Here is a 19,504-nt window from a genome sequence, read left to right on the forward strand (position 1 = left end):
AGTTAGTCTGTACATCATACAATATGACTTTAAAAAATAAATCTTTAAAAATGCAACTAAATATTTCTTACTGGCTCCATCTTCCCCTGGCCTTCCTTTAGCTCCTGAGAGGCCTGGGAACCCATCTGCTCCTACATCTCCAGAAGCTCCAGGGTTTCCAAGATCTCCTTCAAGTCCTGTATAAGAGAAATGAAAATGTGGTGTTTTAAAAATGATGGTGATTATTATTTAATTATATTATTAATTCTTATAGCATATTATTATTATTATACATCATTAATTATATTATTAATATTATATTAATACACATATAATAAAACTTAAACCTTTTATTCCAACGCGTGGTGTTCCTCGAGGTCCTGGTGGACCTGTTAGCCCTATATCTCCAGTGTCTCCCTGCAACAATTATTGGGTTTACATGACAGCATAAATATAGGAGCCCACAGAAAACAAGCAACTGTGATAGAGAAATGTAATGGTATTAAAATGACACACACACTCCTTTCTTGCTAAGGCATGGTAAGTATGCAGTATAACCGTGATATTAACTCAGACAGAAAAAGCATTTGAGAGCTTACCTTTATGCCGGAAAAGCCATCTTGTCCAGGAAATCCAGCAATTCCAGTCTCACCCTGAAGCAAATAATATTTTCATTTCTCAAGTACAATTAGCATGCAAATATGTTCCACTGACATTAATGGGAATAACTATGTAAGACTTGACAATATAAAACTGTTTTTAAAAACCAATAATGAATTCCTATGAATGTTTACTTAGAAGTACACCCCATTTTGTTCAATGGAGCTTACTCCCAGATAACTGTGCTTAAATTGGTTAATCTGGGACTAATCATATGCTTCAAATTAAGCCTCAATACTTGCTGGCTCAGATCCAGACTACAATCATCATGTCTAATAGTCATATTAGAAATCTAAAACAATAAATAAATTATATTACTATGGAAGGTGTGTGTGCCATAGATATAATCTCTGTGTAGTCCCTGTATCTATATTCATTTCAGCAATTAATCGATGCAATGTAATTTTAATATATGCTACCTTGTTTCCTGGAAAACCAAAAGATCCGTAAGAACCAGGACTTCCCTACAGTAAAGAAAAAGGATTTAAAATTATATTAGGAACTTCTTTGACATTGATGTTAAAGACACTGGCCCACATCCTAACCAGTCTTGTGCTAGCATAATATTGTACATGACAAATTGTGCATTCTTGTTTGTGATTCAGAAAAGGTGCAATGTTTCCAATGTATTTGCATGCTTGCACTTTTACACAAAACTGCCAGTGCTTCCTTAGGTGTCCACAGCAGTGCAGGAAGATGGGAAACACCCACATAATGCCGTGCAACATGAGGGCCAGTTTGTCACAAAGATTCTTAAAATCATGGTAGAAAACTTGAACAGATTTTTGTAGGAATTAAGCAATGCATAGAGGATGTTAGTAAATAATTTTAAAATATTGTTGATAATAATATTCTAGAATAGTTCAATGCCCTTTCTATTATTCTATAAACAAAGGCTTGGATCCAAAGCTGCCCTTCTGCTAGTGGAAAGCTTCTTCCGTTCATGAGAAAGCTGTTTCTGACTTGGTGGGAAACTGTTGCATGAGAAAGGTGACCCCAAATTCAGAGAAATTCCTCTGTTTGCACAAGCTCTTTTCAAAAACCTTTTAATGGCCCACTAAGGTTTATGTGCTGCAGCATATATGTTCACCATTTATTTATTATTTAAATTTTTATAGCACTTCATTCTAAGATCCCAGGGCGGTTAATAAGGAGATAAAAACAATAGCAAAAGTTAAAAAAAAAACAAGCTTAGAGGTCACATGTCTAGTTAGCATGCCAGAGTCACCATGTTTCTTGGACAGCAATGCAGCTCCCAATACACTGGGACGCAGTGTGCAAAAACTATCCCACTAATGTTTGTATGACAGTTCATGGAACAATCCTATGTCATATCTCTTTCTGCTCATGGTTCTCTGGATCCAAGCCAAAATGTTGGGAATTGAATTGCCTTCATCTGAAACTCCCTTACCCGCATTCCAGGAAAGCCAGGAATCCCCTTTTCACCCTTCTGTCCATTTCCAAATGCACCCTGTAAGTAAATACATCATTTAAAGAGCTTGCACTACACAACAGTTCAATCCTATATTACTCATAAGTTAAATCTCACTGCATTCAATGGGAATTACCACCAAGTAAGGTTTCAAACAAAGATCTAGAGATGTGTATGTGCAGAATCCAGGTATTCATATAGATTTTCTGAGCGCTTCCTTCTTGGTAGCTGCTCTCAAAAGACGTCCCTAAACTGCTTCTTAAACTCCCCAAACTTAAAAAGTAGTCCAGGAATCTGTGGGAAAACTATTTATAGGAAATTGCCATCATGGTATTTTCACATAGAAGAGCTCTTGTTAGATCTTCAGGATAGTACCTATGGAAGCTTAAGCAGATTGAAGTTATCTGGGGGAAGTTTGTGGGTGGCCAGAACCTCAGGGGTATACTCGTGAGTCAAATGGGCCATAACCCAAAATTTGGCTTTAAAAAAGCCAAATCTGGCAACAGAGCTGCACACATACATTTGGATCATGGCCACAGTCTGTGATTGGAGCATGCATAATCAGAAAAAGAAGGAACTGAAGCCATATGGACAACCATATATTGTTGGCAGCAACAGTTGTGCTTACAGCCCCATAACAGATAGCTTTTTCTTCCACCAAAAGCAGCAACTCAACTGCTCTGAGAAAAGAGAAACATGCTATCAAGGCACCATGGTTCAAAAAGTGAAAATTTCTTCAAAAATAAATAAATAAATAAGATTCAAAAAGTGGAAAGTTAAAACAGATGAACCATTCAAGCAGCTGGATTACTGCTCTGTGACTTCTACAATTTTTATATGCCACTTTTCACACGCACACACTCAAAGCAGTTGACATGGAAAAAGAGCAATAAGGGAAAGACGGCTTTCTGTCCCCAAAGGGTTTACAGTCTGTAAAACACATGATAAACACCAGCAACAGCTACCGGAGAAATGTTGTGCTGGGGCTGAATAGGGCCAATTGCTCTTCCCTGCCTAATATAAAGAGAATCAGCACTTTAAAGATGTCTCTTTGCCCAGTTAGCAGGGGTAGCAACAAGGAATCCATCACAGGCCAAAAAACAAACCCCAATTCCAGGGCTACATGTAGGTATCATGGGAAAGGCATTCAAATAAAGATATAGAAGCAGAACTTGGTCGGTATGGTAGATTGATGGTTGGTAAATCCATTGCGGGGAGGAGAAATAACTCTTGGTTACAGAAAACAGCACCATTCATCACACATGGCCTAGCCCACTTTTCAGTCAATTTCACATATATTTACATACACGTTTTTTACCCAGAAGTAGAAACAACAAAGCAGTATAGCATATGCAATTTTTAAAACATATGCATATGTTAAATAGATCTATTTAATATATGCATATGCTAAATAGATCACCAACTTATATGTTGGTGTATAACAGTTTCATCCCCCCCCCCCCCGATTTCATCTCTGACTGATATCCCACTTTTCTTTTTCAAGGAAAATACAAAGTGACTAACAACAGAGACAAAAACAATTAATACAGTACAACAATATCAAAATAACAATCAGTATAACAACATAAACATATAAAAGTCAGCAAATACACCAAATCCATACAGGCATATCAAATAGGCATGCATCTTGTAAACACACTAACATTTCTATAGCATAATATCAACATTTAACTAACTAATCTAATAAGCATACAAAACAAAGCTGATGTAAATAAATAAAGAGGAAATGAACATTTAACCAGGCAAAAGATCTTCTCAGCATTTTGGAGAAGTCATGAGATAAAAGAGATAGGCATTCAACACTAGGAAATATAACCTTGATTAAAGAACATGTCACTTACTTTGCGGCCAGGCAGTCCTTTGGAGCCAATGGATCCAGGCATTCCTTTTATGCCCTACATGTGAAAATATGTTACGAAAAGCCTTCTTTTTCTGTAGCTGATACATTGCTTCACTGTCTATTTGTTTCAGAGAGTGTTTTGATCAATGGGAGTCTTACCATTCATACAACTTTTCTGCAAATTTACTTTATGCCAGCAACTCTTTGGGAGTTGAGCAAGTAATACCCATGGTGGAGTGCTGTCATTAATATGTGGATACTATTCCAGGGTGTAGAAATGTCACTCAGCATAGCAGAAGGAATTTGCCTCACTTGCTATGCCCAGGATTCTGTTATGGTAATTAGGGATGTGCAAATCTCTATAAGGATTCATTACACACCAAATAGTCTAAACACCTCAAAAATTCCTAAAATATAACCAGTAGCTTGTGGGTTGGGGGGGTGGAGTAATTGGAACATGGGATGCCACTAATTCTCCACCCCCACCTGCAAAGCAGTGGGGTCAAAATGAACAGAAGAAATGAAGGTTTGTAATGAAGACACCAAAGAATCTAAACACTTCAAAAATACCTAAAAAATAAACTGAGTACCCCAGTGTGTGTGTGTGGGGCGGGTGGGTGGTAGTTGGCTCTGTCCAATGATAGTCAAAATGAACAGAAGAAACGAAGGCGTATAATGAATCCTCATAGGGATTCATTCTGAGGAAATGTTATTAGACACCAAAGAATATAAACATTTCAATATTCCTAAAAATTAAAATGAATACCCCACTACCTTGCAAGGGGTGGGGGTGTAATTGGCACATGGCAATTGACAGTTGGCACTGTCTAGTGACAGTCAAAATGAACAGAAGAAATGAAGGCATGCAATGAATCCTCATAGGGATTCATTATGAGGAAAAGTTATTATACACCAAAGAATCCAAACACTTGAAAAATAATGACTGCACATTTTGCTCTATAACTCCACTTCTACAAGGGCTAGAGCTTAGCTTTTTTAAAAAAATGGAGATCCATGTTAGGGTTAGGATATGGCAAGTTCGAATCCCCATTGTTTCCTATGGCGGAAATGTTCGAAATCAGTAAAAACTTTTTAAAAACCCATTAAAGATCAACCAAGTGTCCCACTGCCTTGATATTTGGATGAAATTTGGCACCCATGGGGACCTACCCACCACCCAAATTTGATGCCCCTAGGACCTTATTAAGTGGTCCAGATCAGTCCAAATCCAAATTGAATCAAAGCAAATACAAATTGAATCTGGGGTGATTTGGAGGGGGTTGTTTTGGATGCAAAACAAATCAGGGGTGATTTGTTTTGGGCACAAATTGAATTAAAAAAATTGACTTGTGCACATCTCTAATGGTAAAACACGTGTTGTCCTCCCATATGGTGCCAGAACCACATCCATCTGAAGGATTCAGGATCTGAGTTGTGATCCCAAATGTACTTTTCAATGAAAGCACTGGGACTTCCAAATAAATTAATAAAAGAATATTGCTCTACACAAATGCTACGATTACATGCAGAACATACAATTTGCCTACCTTTTCTCCTTTTAACAGCTGAGAACCAGGAGGTCCAACCAATAATGGCTGCCCAGAAGATCCAGGAGGTCCCACATCACCCTATAAAAACCAGAGGGGAAGTGAATAGAAGGAAGGATACCATTGCACTGGTCTCAGGAATTTCATTCTACATTTGAAGAGCCTGGAAATTCTCTTCTAACTTCTTCTCATGCCATCACTTTATCCATGCTTCTTCATTCTTCTTCAGCTGATAATACTGGTTTATCCACCTCTCAAAGGGGATCCTTGTAATTAATTAAGTGAAATTTTAGCATCCCTTTACTTGTACAAAGTAGTAAATGAAACCAAAGTGTTGCCCAATTTTTTGATAATTCTGGACACACATTAAATTTCTGTGGGTGATTTACAGTTTCAAATATTAGATTTGGGCCAGTCCATCTATTAAACTGCCAAAACTAAGCAACCAATCACAAAATAGCACTGCCTGACATCCAGACTAAATTACTCCTGAGTAGTCGCATTGAAATTGAGTAGTCCTTTAGACCAGGGTGGGCAGACTTAAGGCTTCCAAGTGCTACTCCCCCCGCCTGCTCACTTCTGCCAAAGCCTCAGGAACTACTTGCACACAACTACAACAGCTGGGCAAGACAGAGCCAGTCACTGCAGCTAGTACAAAATGCTACATTGACAGAATAAGTCAGGGACTTTAACGACAAACCCTCTGAACTATGGCATAATTCTGCTACAAGATAGGAGGGAGAGAGAAAGGCTAATTTGTGGGACAAGAAACTGGAGATCATTTTAGGAGGCACAGGCATATGAATATAAGAACGTAAGAAGAGCCTTGCTTGATCAGGTCCAAGGCCTATCTAGTCCAGCATCCTGTTTCCCATAGTGGTCCATCAGATGTTTCTGGGAAGCCCACAACCACGAGACGAATCATGCCCCCTCTCCTGCCATTGCTCCCCCTGCCTTCAAGACATCCTGCCTCTGCAGAAAGCTGCTGTAGAGAAAAGGGGAGATCACTGAAAATTGCCCCTCTACCATTACACACAAAAATACCTGGTGTGTCTGTGGTTGGTTAGTCTGGATAGCAGCCATTATTTTTTTCATTAACAACCGTAAGAAATTTAAGGAACCTAAGGAAGTGAAGCCTTTCCTCTCTAACTTCCTTGACATAGCTATTCAATATTTTTACATATTCAGGTCATAATTTCCTAATTAACTCCTTTGCTTACCGGCTCCCCTTTTTGACCTTCCACTCCAGTACCTGGATATCCCTACGGAAAATATTATTTTTTTAGAAAAACGGGAAAAGAAGATAAGATTAGAGACTTTAAAAAGACACAATATTTAATATCCGACTTCACTATTAAAAGAGGTGGCTATGGTTTAAAACTTGGAAACAAGTCCCATGGTAACTAAAAGGAGCATTTTTCAACACAAATGTGAATATACATTTTGCATACATTGTATAAATTGCCATACAATACAGTATCTAACCTGTTCGCCTGGCAAACCAGGGCGACCGGGAGCACCCTTCAAGAGAGAAAAAATGGAGTTAGATAACAAAATTCAACTTCAGAAAGCTACAGAGCTGAAACCGCATACACTATGTCTACATTCATGCTCCTCTGATGTTATTCTTAACTTTTTGGTGGCACACAATACTTTGTACAACTGCTATACATATATATGCACTTTTCCCTCTATTAAGCAGAGGATTCATCTGTGAATTTGCAGAATTTTGTTCACTTTTTTTTCTTTGGCTGAGAGTAGGATGAAGAGGATTCTTGGGACATTTCTGTGAGATTGCTAAGATGCTGAGGTTTGTGCAAGTTGGGCTATAAGAGTGAAAATGACGAGGCTGCACTTGGCAGAATGGTAAAGGCTTGTATAATCAGATGAATATTTTTAAATTAATTTCCAACTCTGTAACAGAAGATAAGAAGGAATATCATGATGGCTGAATCAATAATCTTTTGAAAGAAGACCATCATTTAAGAATGCTAGTCCCAAGCTGTGTAGGGTTTTTAAAAGTTGATACTCCAGGTTTCGTTCCCCCTCATTTTACAGAATTATTAAAAATTCATTTTTAATATCACTTACATTTCCTCATTGGCACAAAGTTTTGCTCATTTTTGTTGATTTCCTATTCCTAGGTTAATTTATATACTGTCAAAGGGCTGAACGAAATGTGTGCAAACACATGCTAGAAAGGAGAGTTTCCAACTAGAAGTGCTTCTTTTAAAAAAAAAAAAGAAAAGAAAAAAACCAAACAAAACACACCATATTCTTTTGGGGGTGGGGGACCTGGTTGGACCACAGCATAGGGGAAGGTTCACTCTTTCCATACAGCCCATTTTCCCACTGAAAACTGTCAGCCTGAAGCAGCAATTTCCCCTTGAAGCAATATCCGTATGCATGTGTACTCTCTCCCAGGGCTTGCCCAGTTCTCAGTTTTCCCCCAACTCCCCCTCCTCTCTCTCTCTCTCTCTCTCTCTCTCTCTCTCTCAGATTGTGAACCTGCAGGCAGGGACTTTAAAAAAAATTAATCTATACATAGCACTTATTAGGGGTGTGTGTGTGTGTGTGTGTGTGTGTATCTATCTATCTCTCTATCTATATAGATAGATAGATAGATATAGATATAGATATAGATATAGATATAGATATAGATATATAGATATATAGATATATCGATGATGATGAAGGCCACCAACAACAACAGCAACACCTTGAACTGAGCCCAAAACTAACTGGCAGCCAGTGAAGAGGAAATACATGTATTAAAAATAATACCATTGACGTAACAATCCCATTTACTATTCTCACTGCTTGTCCTGGAAATAGGGTTAATTATAATTAGTTTTGGATTGTGCTAGCTGCTGGGCGCTTTCTAATGGGCACTTTCCAGATTGGACTCCAGAAGAGTGTCACTATGTGTCCGTTAAGTGTGCTTCTGAACTGTCTGTGTCTTGACATCGCAGCCCCTGCGCGGTCAGCAAGGCTCCATTCACATTTCCAATGCCTTCTTTTGGATTTTATTGCTGCGGTACAGTCCTATAATGTCGCCTCTGCAGCACAAAAAAATAGCAGTATTTTCCCATTCTGGAGTTTTCGCCAGACTGCTCCCCCTGCTGGTGGCTTTGCAGAACAGCCTTTAGTTACGGTTTCAATGCGCTCTGCCCACGCTGAAACATTTTACAACTGTTGAGCGGGTAAGCTGGAAAGCACCTTGGTGCAGATATTATCTTGGCCCCAAACTACATGTTTGGCCTACATGAGCATGTGCTCAACTTTTCTGTATTAAATAGAAGCCATGGGTAGGGTGCCAATATGAATCTGGACCACAGCATTGGGGGGGGGGCAGTATTTCACACCCTTCCTCAGTCCTGGTCCCCCCCGCACAGCTTCTATTTGTCCCAGGAAGGAAGCTCCCATTGGCATCAATAGAAGCTTCCTCCCTAGGAGTGGAACGATCCAGATTGAGACCATGGCAGGGGCAAAGAGTTAAAGCTCCACAATGCCATGATCCCAGTGCAGATGTGTCTCTCTGCACAGCTCCTAATTAGTAAGGAAGAGTTAACAGCTCCTAATTAGTAAGGAAGAGTTAAGAGTATTAATGCTAATAACATGCTTAATGCAACATGTGGTTTGCAACTTATATTTAGTAAAGACAATAACAGACCGTGTATCATGGCTCATCATAAACAACTGCTTTGAAAAATGATGTATATTGCAGATAACCATCGCCATTTGGTGTTTATTGGATACATGAGAACATCAGCAGACATCATACTTAGGAATGTGCATGGAACCAGTGGGGGGTGGTTCGAAGGTGGAGGGCATAGCTTTAAGGGTGGGGGAGGGTACCCTTACCCCTCCCACTGTATTTCCTCCATTGGCTCTCCATTTAAAAATCTCCATTGGAGCGGCAGTGTACCTCCCTGCCACCCTGGTGTCCTCCTCAGCCAGAAGTAACAGGAAGTACCCAGCACGCGTGCACACTCCAGGCACATGCATGCACCCACCCAACATGCGAGCGAGTGTAACATGTGCACACACACACCGGGCATGCGCGCACACACTGGGTACTTCCTGTTACTTCCGGCCAAGGAGGACACCAGGGCAGCAGGGAGGAACACTGCCACCCTGACAGATACTTTTTAAATGGAGCGCCAGTGGGGAAACGCGACGGGAGAGTTAAGGGCACCCTCCCCCACCCTTAAAGGTATGCCCCTCACCTTCGAACCGGCAGACCCGCCAGTCATTCGAACCAGTTCGGAGGCCCATAAATGGGCTCCGAACCGGTTCTGTGCACATCCCTAATTATACTTCTAATAATTCAACAATGCATTGTTTTTAACTCAGTGGAAAGGTCAAGGGCAGAAAAACTAAGACTGGTGGGAGGGGGGAATCACAAGTACAGTTTATCAGAGGATTGTTTCCAGTTTCTGGTCCATCTGGGTTGAGGTTTGTTGAGGCCCTTGAATAGATCATACAGGCTCAACCACTCTACTGCAAAAGTGAAACACTGTTTCTTCAATTTCTTCATATAGCTAGTCTCATCCTGATGTTTTCTAGGATTGCTTCTTAAAGCATTCACCAGTTTGAAGCTCCAGAGTATTTCTCAATCTCAAGATTAAAAACATTACCTACCCTAGGATTCTACTTGATCTTTATGTCTGCCTGTTCATACATGTGAATGTGTACATGCTAATGAACTTGAAAAGACTTCTCATTTCCCTATTATACATCCACATATAGCACTAAGGAGCTAATGCATTATTTTGTAACAGGTGGCTAGGCTAAAAAATAACATCTGTGATGAATTAACAGATGAGCAGACAGAAGGTAAGCCCATCCTAACACACTAATAATGGGATGAAGAGACAGAAATGTTAGCATTACACCTGTAAGCCTGGTTGTCCTGGAAATCCAAGTGGACCTCTTGGCCCCCTTTCTCCTCGAGAGCCCTGAGAACAGATGACACAATGCCTTTTAGTTAATACTAGAAACATTCTATTTTCCATCAAAATAATATTTCATGTAACAGATTCAGTATCTAATCCAACTAAGAACAGCTTTTGTCATTTGTACCTGGCCCATTGCCTCTAGGAAGTATTCCAGTCAAACACTAGCAGCTAGCTACTTTATTCTCATTAGGACTAATGTTTTAGATGGATTCCTAGGTTACATAATGTACAGGCTAACTATGCATTAATAGAAATACAAATTAAAGCGGGGATAATGAGAAGGCAGCAATGAAAGCAAAAAGGTAACTTGATACATTCTGTGAGGAATGTAAAAGTGACAAAAACTGGGCTAAAACTAATTTTAAAAAGAAAAACAACAACAAACAAATCATATAAAAGCACCCATGGCTCTCTTTCATAGGACTGGTAGCAAGTGGAGAGGTTCCCCAAATATAACAACTGGCTTTCCCTGAGAGAGTTGCTGAACTGTGAAAGGGGATGTAGGAAAAGCTGAGGCCCGGAGGAGAGGAGGAAGCTGAGCTGTGAAGAGAAGGGAGGGATGTTGATATCTTTGATGTATCTTTTAAAATGATGAGACCTTTGGGGAGACGGAGCCATCTCATTTATTATTCATTTTTCTATGTAAACGGCTTTGAAAACTTTTGTTGAAAAGCAGTATATAAATAGTAGCAGTCGCCATTGTAGTAGTAATTTTCATGATTTCTGTGAATTGTACAAATCAAACAAAGATGAAAGCAAGTTGATGAAGGAACTTACAGGCATGCCACGGGATCCGGGATCCCCTCTATCTCCCTGTAACCATAATCATATTGTTAGGAAAAAAATATCATACTTCTTTGTAACTACATACTGCTTTATATCAAGGAATATATATAACAAAGTGAACCATGCAGAGAGATCTTTTAGTTATATTAATGCATTGGCCAGCTCAGACTAGCATCATGTTGCTGAAGACCATTTTCTGTCATACCGGGAGCAACTTTTTTGATCTGCAACTCCCTCTGCAGCCATCTGTCCCTCCTGAAATATAATCCTCATGGATGTATTTTCAGGAGGCATAATAGGTGGCTGTGAAGGGAAGTGGGGAACTGGCAAAAATCACCTCTCACCCCGTGTGCAATGGAAAATGCTCTTCAGCCCATGCAACATTAGTCTGGATGTTGGCCACTTTTAATGACTAATTTATTCTGTACTATTTTAAGTTCATATCTTACCAAGCTACAAGAGCTGCAGGCAATAGCCTTTACAAACATTTATTAAAACAAATTTCACTGCAGTTCTATAAATGTTTACCCAGGAGTAAAATCTGCTGAACTGCATGGGAGTCTCATCTAAGTGCGCATTTCAGTCTGAAAGCTAAAAATCTATATATATAATTCTCCTGGGTGTGCCCAGGAGAAATGCGTCCCGGCAGCCCAGCTGATTGGCTGGGCTGCAGGGGGCACCTGATTGGCTGGCAGCACACCCAGGAGAATTCGCTTGCTGGGCGGCTGCGGAGGCAAGGCGGCGGGCCCAGGGCCGCGGCGGCGGAGCCCAGCGAGGCGGCGGGCCCAGCAAGGTGGCGGCGGCCCCGGCCGTGAGGCGGGGCGAGGCGAGGCGGTGGGCCCAGAGCGATGGCGGCGGGCCAGGCCGTGGTGGTGGGGCCCAGCGAGCGGCGGGCCCAGCGAGGCGGGGCAAGGCGGCGGGGCCCAGCGAGGCGGCGGGGCCGGGCCCGGCCGCGGAGGCAAGGCGGCGGGACTGGCCGGGCTGGGCCCGGCCGCGGAGACAAGGCGGCGGGCCTGATGGTGGCACTCTGGGGCCAGCCGCGGCATCGGCGGCGGCACTCTGGGGCCGGCCAGGCCCGCTGGCGGCGGCGGCCGCACTCTGCCCCGCCAGAGACGGGGGGGCGAGAGGAGAAAGAGAGGTAGCCTGGCCTGTCTGGGCCCGGCCGCGGAAGCAAGGCGGCGGGACTGGCCGGGCCGCGGAGGCAAGGCGGCGGGACTGGCTGGGCTGGGCCCGGCCGCGGAGGCAAGGCGGCGGGCCTGATGGCGGCACTCTGGGGCCAGCCGCGGCATCGGCGGCGGCACTCTGGGGCCGGCCAGACCCGCTGGCGGCGGCGGCCGCACTCTGCCCCGTTGGAGACGGGGGGGGCGGGAGGAGAAAGAGAGGTAGCCTGTCCTGTCCGGGCCCGGCCGCGGAAGCAAGGCGGCGGGACTGGCCGGGCCACGGAGGCGAGGCGGTGGGACTGGCCGGGCCTGGCCGCGGAGGCGAGGCGGCGGCGGCCGCACTCGGCTCCCGCAGGGCGGCGGCGGCCGCACGGGTCAGCTAGTAACAGTTAAAACATGTTTTTAAAACATGTTAAAAGACAATTGCTTATCTCTGGTCTCTAGAATTTCCAATGAAAAAGTCCCTCAGGAAAGCAACTGAAGTCAGGCTTTTGAATGCATGTTTCTTTGTTATTTTTATAACTATAAGATAAATCCTCAAACCAATTAAAACTCTTCTACTACAAATATCTAAAAAACGTAATTGAAGTCATATTCTCAAAACAACCTGAATATTGTTCCTCCTCAGTTACAGTATTTGTTCTTTTTTGTACATGACATTTATCTTTAAAACTTTTCTCAGCATAAGTATTGATTTCTTCTTAAATCAATTAAACACCTCTCTATTTGACATTTAAACATTATTTGAATAACCATGTGTCATTACACTTACAGGAGCTCCTCTGACAAACTCAGAAATATATATGGAATTTCCTTTCTCTCCTTTTTGCCCAGGAAGACCCTGAAAAGAACACATTTAACAACTAATTGGTGAAGGTTTGCTACAGAATAACTTTATAATTTTGCTTACAAAGGCTGAAGTGATGATGCACATAAAATTGCAGTGTTGTTTTTTTTTAAAAAAAATATCATTCATATTCTTTCATTTACGCCCAAAATTTAATTTTAAACTTTGGCTTCTGGAATGTATGTTCAACCAAAAAGTGAGACTACATCTAAGAAATACAAAATCTATTCTCTCACCACCCCTATCCAGCATAACTAAAGAATATGACGAAATTCAGACAGGGGCATAGCTCTAATATGAATAAATTGCCCTGGGCCCCTGAGGGAGGGGGGCCCACTGGCTCAATGACAGCTTGCCCTTTCTCTCTCATGCCTCTCTGAAGAAGAAGGTGGGTGAGGGGAGCAGGGCCCTTCTTCACTTGTATCTGGGCTCATTCCAACCTTGCCACCCCTCGGTCTTCAAAGCTGAACTTGGCTGCATAGCACATATTATGCTAAGGACAGGACTTGGATGGGCCAAAACAAGCTCAGGCTAAATCCCTCCAAGACCAAGTTGCTCTTGTTCAGTTTGTGATTTGGCCAATTGCAGTGTGTGAGTTTATCTCTTGATGGGGTTGCGCTTCCCTTGAGAGAGACGGTTTACGATCTGGGGGTCCTTCTGGACTCACAGGTCCTGCTTGAACAGCAGGTGGAAGCTGTGGCCAGGGGTGCCTTTGCCCAGCTTTGGCTGGTTTGCTAGCTATGGTCTTTTCTCGACTGGCAGTACCTGGCAACGGTAACTCATGCCTTTTGTTACCTCTCGTTTGGATTACTGTGACGCGCACTACCTAAAGTTGTCTTCGAAAACTATTCAAAAGCTTGAACTAGTCCAGAATGCAGAGGCCTGCCTCCTTATGGGTGGTCATAGATTTGATAATGTCACACCTCTTTTATGGTCGCTGCACTGGTTGCCTGTTCGCTTCCGGGTCCGATTCAAAGTGCAGTTTTGACCTACAAAACCCTTATGGATTTGGCACCTGTATATCTCTGCGATTGCCTCTCTCGGCTGGTTATATCCTATCCTGTGCGGTCTTCTCAGCTGGCCCTCCTTCGTGTCCTGGGCCCTGGTGTATTGCATGGTGCCTGGGCCCATAGGAGGACCTTCTCTGTGGCTGTTCCTCTTCTTTGGAACACTTCGCCCTGCCAAGATTCGCTCATCCCCCTTCTTATTTGCTTTTAAAGCCCTTCTTAAGACCCACCTGTTTCACCAGGCTTTTGCCCTTTATTTATTTATTTTTAATTGGTATTGGTATTTTTGTTGTTCACTGCCTAGAGTGTTTGGAGGAGGCAGTATACAAGAAATTTTTAATAAATACATACTATCTATCTATCTATTAGAAGGAAGTAAAGTTTTAAGGGCTGATAATGACTCCAAAGTGACAGCGGAGAGACTGGTATTTCCTGCTGCCCATACTCATAGCCACCCAGAGACGTAAGTTTGGGCAGGGCATAAATCAAATAAATAAATAAATAAATAAATAAATAAATAAACACACACAAATCTTTCCTTCAAAATTCGTGTTGGGTTTTCCATTCTGAAAAGATAAAATGCTATCTAAGAGTAACATAATAATTTGGCACCACCTTGATAAGGCTCAAGGATTTAACCATCAAGGATGTTGAAAGAAGAGGCCTTGAATGATGAAAAAAGATTAGCCCAGATACTCAAAGCTAGTGCAAGTCATGCCAGCAACCTCTTCTGTCTTTGCAAACCCCAGCATACGGACAAATCTTCTTCACCCAGGACATCTTCTCCATTCATTACAACTGAGGAATCTGACCTTTCTGCACCCATTTTTGTACAATACTTGTGATAAGGACATAATAAAGTTCAACTCACAAATGAACCTCTTTGTCCAACGTGTCCAGCCTCTCCAGGAAATCCAGGTTCCCCCCTTGATCCATTACATCCATCCAAGCCGGGCTTGCCTCTGGGACCTTCGAGTCCTGGCAATCCCTAGGGAAAACCCAATCCACATTCATAATAATAATTTTAAAAAGAGAGAACAATGTTTGCACCTAAAAAATGTTTGGGCAATATAGTGATATATATGTATATTGGCTTTTACAATATTTGTTATGTTTGCTAAAATCATTCTTCATTGAGATCAATGAGATTTCACTTTACATGTCACAATGGCACAATATGAGACCCATAATCAAAACTAAAGAGAAATCTTCCCAACTGGGTAGCTTTTAGGGCTGTGTGGAGCTTCATAGGCCAAACTAGTTCCTAACTGTATTGGCCCAATTCAGACCTGTTCAGTTTGACTCAAACTGAGGCTGAATTAAAGCCAGATCCAGCCAAACGTGTCTATAACCCGTTTGGCCTAAAGCCTCCCTTTCCCCCATTTTTACTTTAATGAGCTGGACAAGAAGCAAGATGTTTCTAACAGCAAGGGACCACAGCTGTAACACATGACTATTTTTTCCAAAAATCTAGGAAGGAGGGTTGTGTATTTTAAACTCTGCAATCATGGGAAAGCAGTTTTTTTGGGAAGTGCAGTATTTCCGGAAGCTTCTGCAATGGCAGATGATAGACGCATATGACCAGACTACATTTTCCAAGAAACCCTGTGCCTTTCTCCGGACTGCAGGATTTAGAAAATGTGTGAGTGGGGGGGGGGGGATCTCTCCCTACATTTTAGAAAGATCAGCTATTTGTTGCAGGTTCTGGTCCCTTTCAGTTGGGATCATCTTACCTCTCTTTCAGGCCACTAAGGAGAGTACAGGTAGAGGGAACATGAAGCCTTGGCTCTGAACTCAAGTGAATGCTTTTAATCAAGCCAAGTTGAATTGGCCTGATCCCCCAAAGTTTATATATGGTAAAAATATAGGAACAGGATGCAAAATTCTGCATCCTGTTAACACAGGAGTGTTGTGCACCATTAACACATGCAACATACTTACAGGTGCACCATCTAAACCGGAAAATCCTGGAACACCAGTAGGACCCTGAAGGGATAAAATATTAAACATTAAATTAAGAATTAATTTTAAAATGATTAAGCAGAGTGAGAAGACAGCATTTAGCAGCCTGCTCAGGTGTGTATCGAGGACTTGGGACACTATCAGGTGCTTACCTTTAAAGCTCTACATGGCTTAGGTTCTGAATATCTGAAGGATCACCTTTTCCAAGATGAATGGTACAACCCATGTACTCAGTACTGCCCATGTACTGAAACTGACCTCAGAAGTATTCAGAGACCTTCCTCACTGGTCCAGCAGTCAAACTGGTTCAACCAGAACCAAAACCGAACTGGGCCAGGTTGCTTTGATTCCGGTTCCGATTCAAAACAAACTTGCAAAACCGGTTTTGTGCACATCCCTAAAATCCATGTCCTTCCCCCCCTCTTGCAATGTTGAATATAAATAACCAAATCTTGCAACCCTCTTTCAAACAATATTGCAAAAGTGATTTCAAGGATACGTATGCATAGGATGTGCTGTCATAGGAAAAGGGAGCAGTTAAGAGTCAAAAGCCATTAACAAATCCCATCAAATTTTTGTTTTGTTCCTCATAACATAAAATCATTATCTGTAAACAATATAATTACCTACCTTATTGCCTCTTTCTCCAGCTGCCCCAGGAAGACCAATATCACCTTGCTGACCTTTTTCTCCTGGCAAACCAATGGGTCCTATGGGGCCCAAAGCACCAATTGCACCCTGGGGCCCCACATGGCCAGGCTGACCCTGAAAAAAAAAATTCATATTTAGCTCTATGTAAAAATAAAGAAATATCCTCCCAAGATGGCTATGCAAGAAAAGGCGCTCTGTCTCTCTCTCTCTCTCTCTCTCTCTCTCTCTCTATATATATATATATATATATTAGTCCAACTTTCACTTCACTTCTAGAATAACAAATCATGTTGAATATAATATACTGGAGCACCAATGCACCCATGAAACTGCAAATCTGGATGTGGTGAGCATACATCTAAAGCCACAACCATGCCCTTTCAAGAGGTACTATATGACTTAAATGTAAGCAGCTGAGGACAGCAATAATTTCAGATTTTGAATTTGATGCACATAAACAGTTTTGTGAATGAATCAAATGTAAAACACACTCTAAACAAATATTTAGAAATGTAGCACTATATCTCAGGGATTTCCTCATCAGATTGCACCTCCTTGTGGCAAATATGAAATATACAGATACCCTCCACCTTCAATTGATATGATTTAACATCACTTATAGGACTAAAATCATAAGTGCAAGAGATCTGCAGTATACCCTATGGCTAGTGTATAGAATGATCATGATTCTGGATCCGAACCAGGCAAACTGAGAGCTTCCAATTATTTTTGATTGTTTGGATCCAAAGGTGCCCTTCTGTATGAGAGCACCTTTACATTTTGCATTAAAATGTTGCATGAGGAAAATGGAAGTGTGTATTTGTGTTTACATGCATTTTCATTTATATCCTGCTCTTCCTCCATGGTGCCCAGAGCAATCAGTCATTTATTGTTATAGTCACAGACCAGTACAATATGAATACATCTCCCAGAGCAATGTACAAGGTTATATTTATCACCACAACAACCCTGTGAAGTAGGTTCGGCTGGCCCAGAGTTACCCAGTGAGTTTCATGGCTTGTTGGGTATTTGAACTTGGGTCTCCTCATTCCTAGTCCACTCTAACCACTTCATCACACTGAGATGCTCTTCTGCTTATGCACGACAGCTTACATAATTTCTTGCACAAACAGAATCATGAAAAAGTGCTATAACACTGTGCAAATTCTTGTGCAAACTCTTCCATAGGCATTGGCAAAATGTCTTTGTCATGAACCCTGCCGCCTATTAAGATAATCTGTGAAGGTCTGGTTGCGGTGATTGCTACCGGTTTGTCTAGGGATGACTCAGGGCCAGGCTTTCTCTGTGGCTGCCCCAGGGCTTTGGAATGCACTCCCTGTCAAAATAAGAGCTTCTCCATCTCTGATTGCTTTTAAAAAGACCCTTTGGACACACCTGTTTTCTCAGGCTTTTAATTAAAACTAATTTTAAACTGTTTAATTGTTTTTATCCTGTGAAATTATTTTGTTTCACTCTGTGAATTTTTTTAAAATTGTTTTTATTCTGTGAAAGTGTTTTGTTAGTTTTTGTTTTTATATTGTAATTTGGAATGTGTATATCAGGCGATATATAAATATGCTAAATACATAAAATAAAATCATGATATCAGCTATTTCCCATCATCTCTTGGTTCTTAGGGTCCAATCCTACAAGAAGTAAGTTTACTGACCCACATGTTGCACATGCTTATGCCCAGGGGTGGATTAATGGATAGGCAAAGTAGGCACCTGACTACGGCGGCAAAATTTGAGGGGTGGCCGTGGGGGTGGGAGTGAAAGTTCCCCCTTTTACCTTTAAAAAAATGCAACTGTGTGGCAGGATGGGGGTGGCGAGAGCACCTTCCAGCTCCCTTCCTACCTCCCAAATGACTGCACAGGCCCGTCTGCCCCCATCCTGCCACACAGTGGCTTTTAAAAAAAGGTTAAAAGGGGAACTTACCCCTTGCCTTCCCACCTGCATCCACTGCAGCCGCCACCCCAGGGAGAGGCAGCAAATCCTTGGCTGCCTATGGGCAGCAGAAAGATTAATCTGCCCCTGCTTATGCCAATGTTTCCAAATGACCTGCACTGCTGCAGGTGTCTAAGGAAGAGCACCGGTGGTCTTGAGGAAGAATGCAAGCGTGCAAATGCTTAAAGTTGTGCATAGCCATTGGGAGTACAATTTACACCTGGAACAATGTAAGTTGTGCTCCCAAAGTGCCAGTGTGCAACCTTAAGTATTTGCACACTTGCACTGGTGCCATTAAGGATAGACTTTCGGCCACAAGTCCAGAGCCCCCCATAAACCTCCACCCCATCCCAAGTGCATGGGGGAGCCCCCTGTTTATATCTGGAAGAGGACAGAAAGCACTTGAAAAAGTCCTCACCCTGAGCCACAAAGCCGACTTCTTTCTCCCCTCCCCACTCCCTTCCTGCTGGATAATCTGTTCAGGACGAAAGGCAGCAGCCACCGGTTTGCCAGATGAGCTGCAGATCAGAGGCTGTGCCAAGTTCTCACCCTGCAGCCAGTCTGAACTACAACTCCTAGGCTCCCTTTCCTTGCTTTGAAGGGCTGGGCTCCCAAAACACTGATGCAGAACTTCCTTCTATCTTTGGCTGCAACATCCAAGTTACAGGTTAGGGCACAAGTCCAAAGTGGGGTGGTCATCACTG

General features: G+C 42.2%; 1 protein-coding gene across 4 annotated transcripts in view; it reads right to left on the reverse strand.

Moving 5' to 3' along the window:
• The window catches only part of COL4A4 (collagen type IV alpha 4 chain), a 99,624-nt gene that overhangs the window by 51,842 nt on the left and 28,278 nt on the right, over window positions 1–19,504 (reverse strand). For all 4 annotated transcript variants that reach the window (XM_053306702.1, XM_053306701.1, XM_053306704.1 and 1 more), the window contains exons 5-19: window positions 16,833–16,967; window positions 16,182–16,226; window positions 15,112–15,228; window positions 13,159–13,227; window positions 11,218–11,253; window positions 10,378–10,440; window positions 6,965–7,000; window positions 6,700–6,741; window positions 5,480–5,560; window positions 3,934–3,987; window positions 2,051–2,110; window positions 1,059–1,103; window positions 579–632; window positions 327–396; window positions 72–176 (exon numbers count right to left, since the gene is read on the reverse strand). In XM_053306702.1, the coding sequence (XP_053162677.1) occupies window positions 72–176; window positions 327–396; window positions 579–632; window positions 1,059–1,103; window positions 2,051–2,110; window positions 3,934–3,987; window positions 5,480–5,560; window positions 6,700–6,741; window positions 6,965–7,000; window positions 10,378–10,440; window positions 11,218–11,253; window positions 13,159–13,227; window positions 15,112–15,228; window positions 16,182–16,226; window positions 16,833–16,967 (1,012 nt within the window). The remainder of the gene's footprint in view (window positions 1–71; window positions 177–326; window positions 397–578; window positions 633–1,058; window positions 1,104–2,050; window positions 2,111–3,933; window positions 3,988–5,479; window positions 5,561–6,699; window positions 6,742–6,964; window positions 7,001–10,377; window positions 10,441–11,217; window positions 11,254–13,158; window positions 13,228–15,111; window positions 15,229–16,181; window positions 16,227–16,832; window positions 16,968–19,504) is intronic.

This window comes from Hemicordylus capensis, chromosome 3 (genome assembly GCF_027244095.1).
Source record: "Hemicordylus capensis ecotype Gifberg chromosome 3, rHemCap1.1.pri, whole genome shotgun sequence".
In the NCBI taxonomy this organism is placed as follows: domain Eukaryota; kingdom Metazoa; phylum Chordata; class Lepidosauria; order Squamata; family Cordylidae; genus Hemicordylus; species Hemicordylus capensis.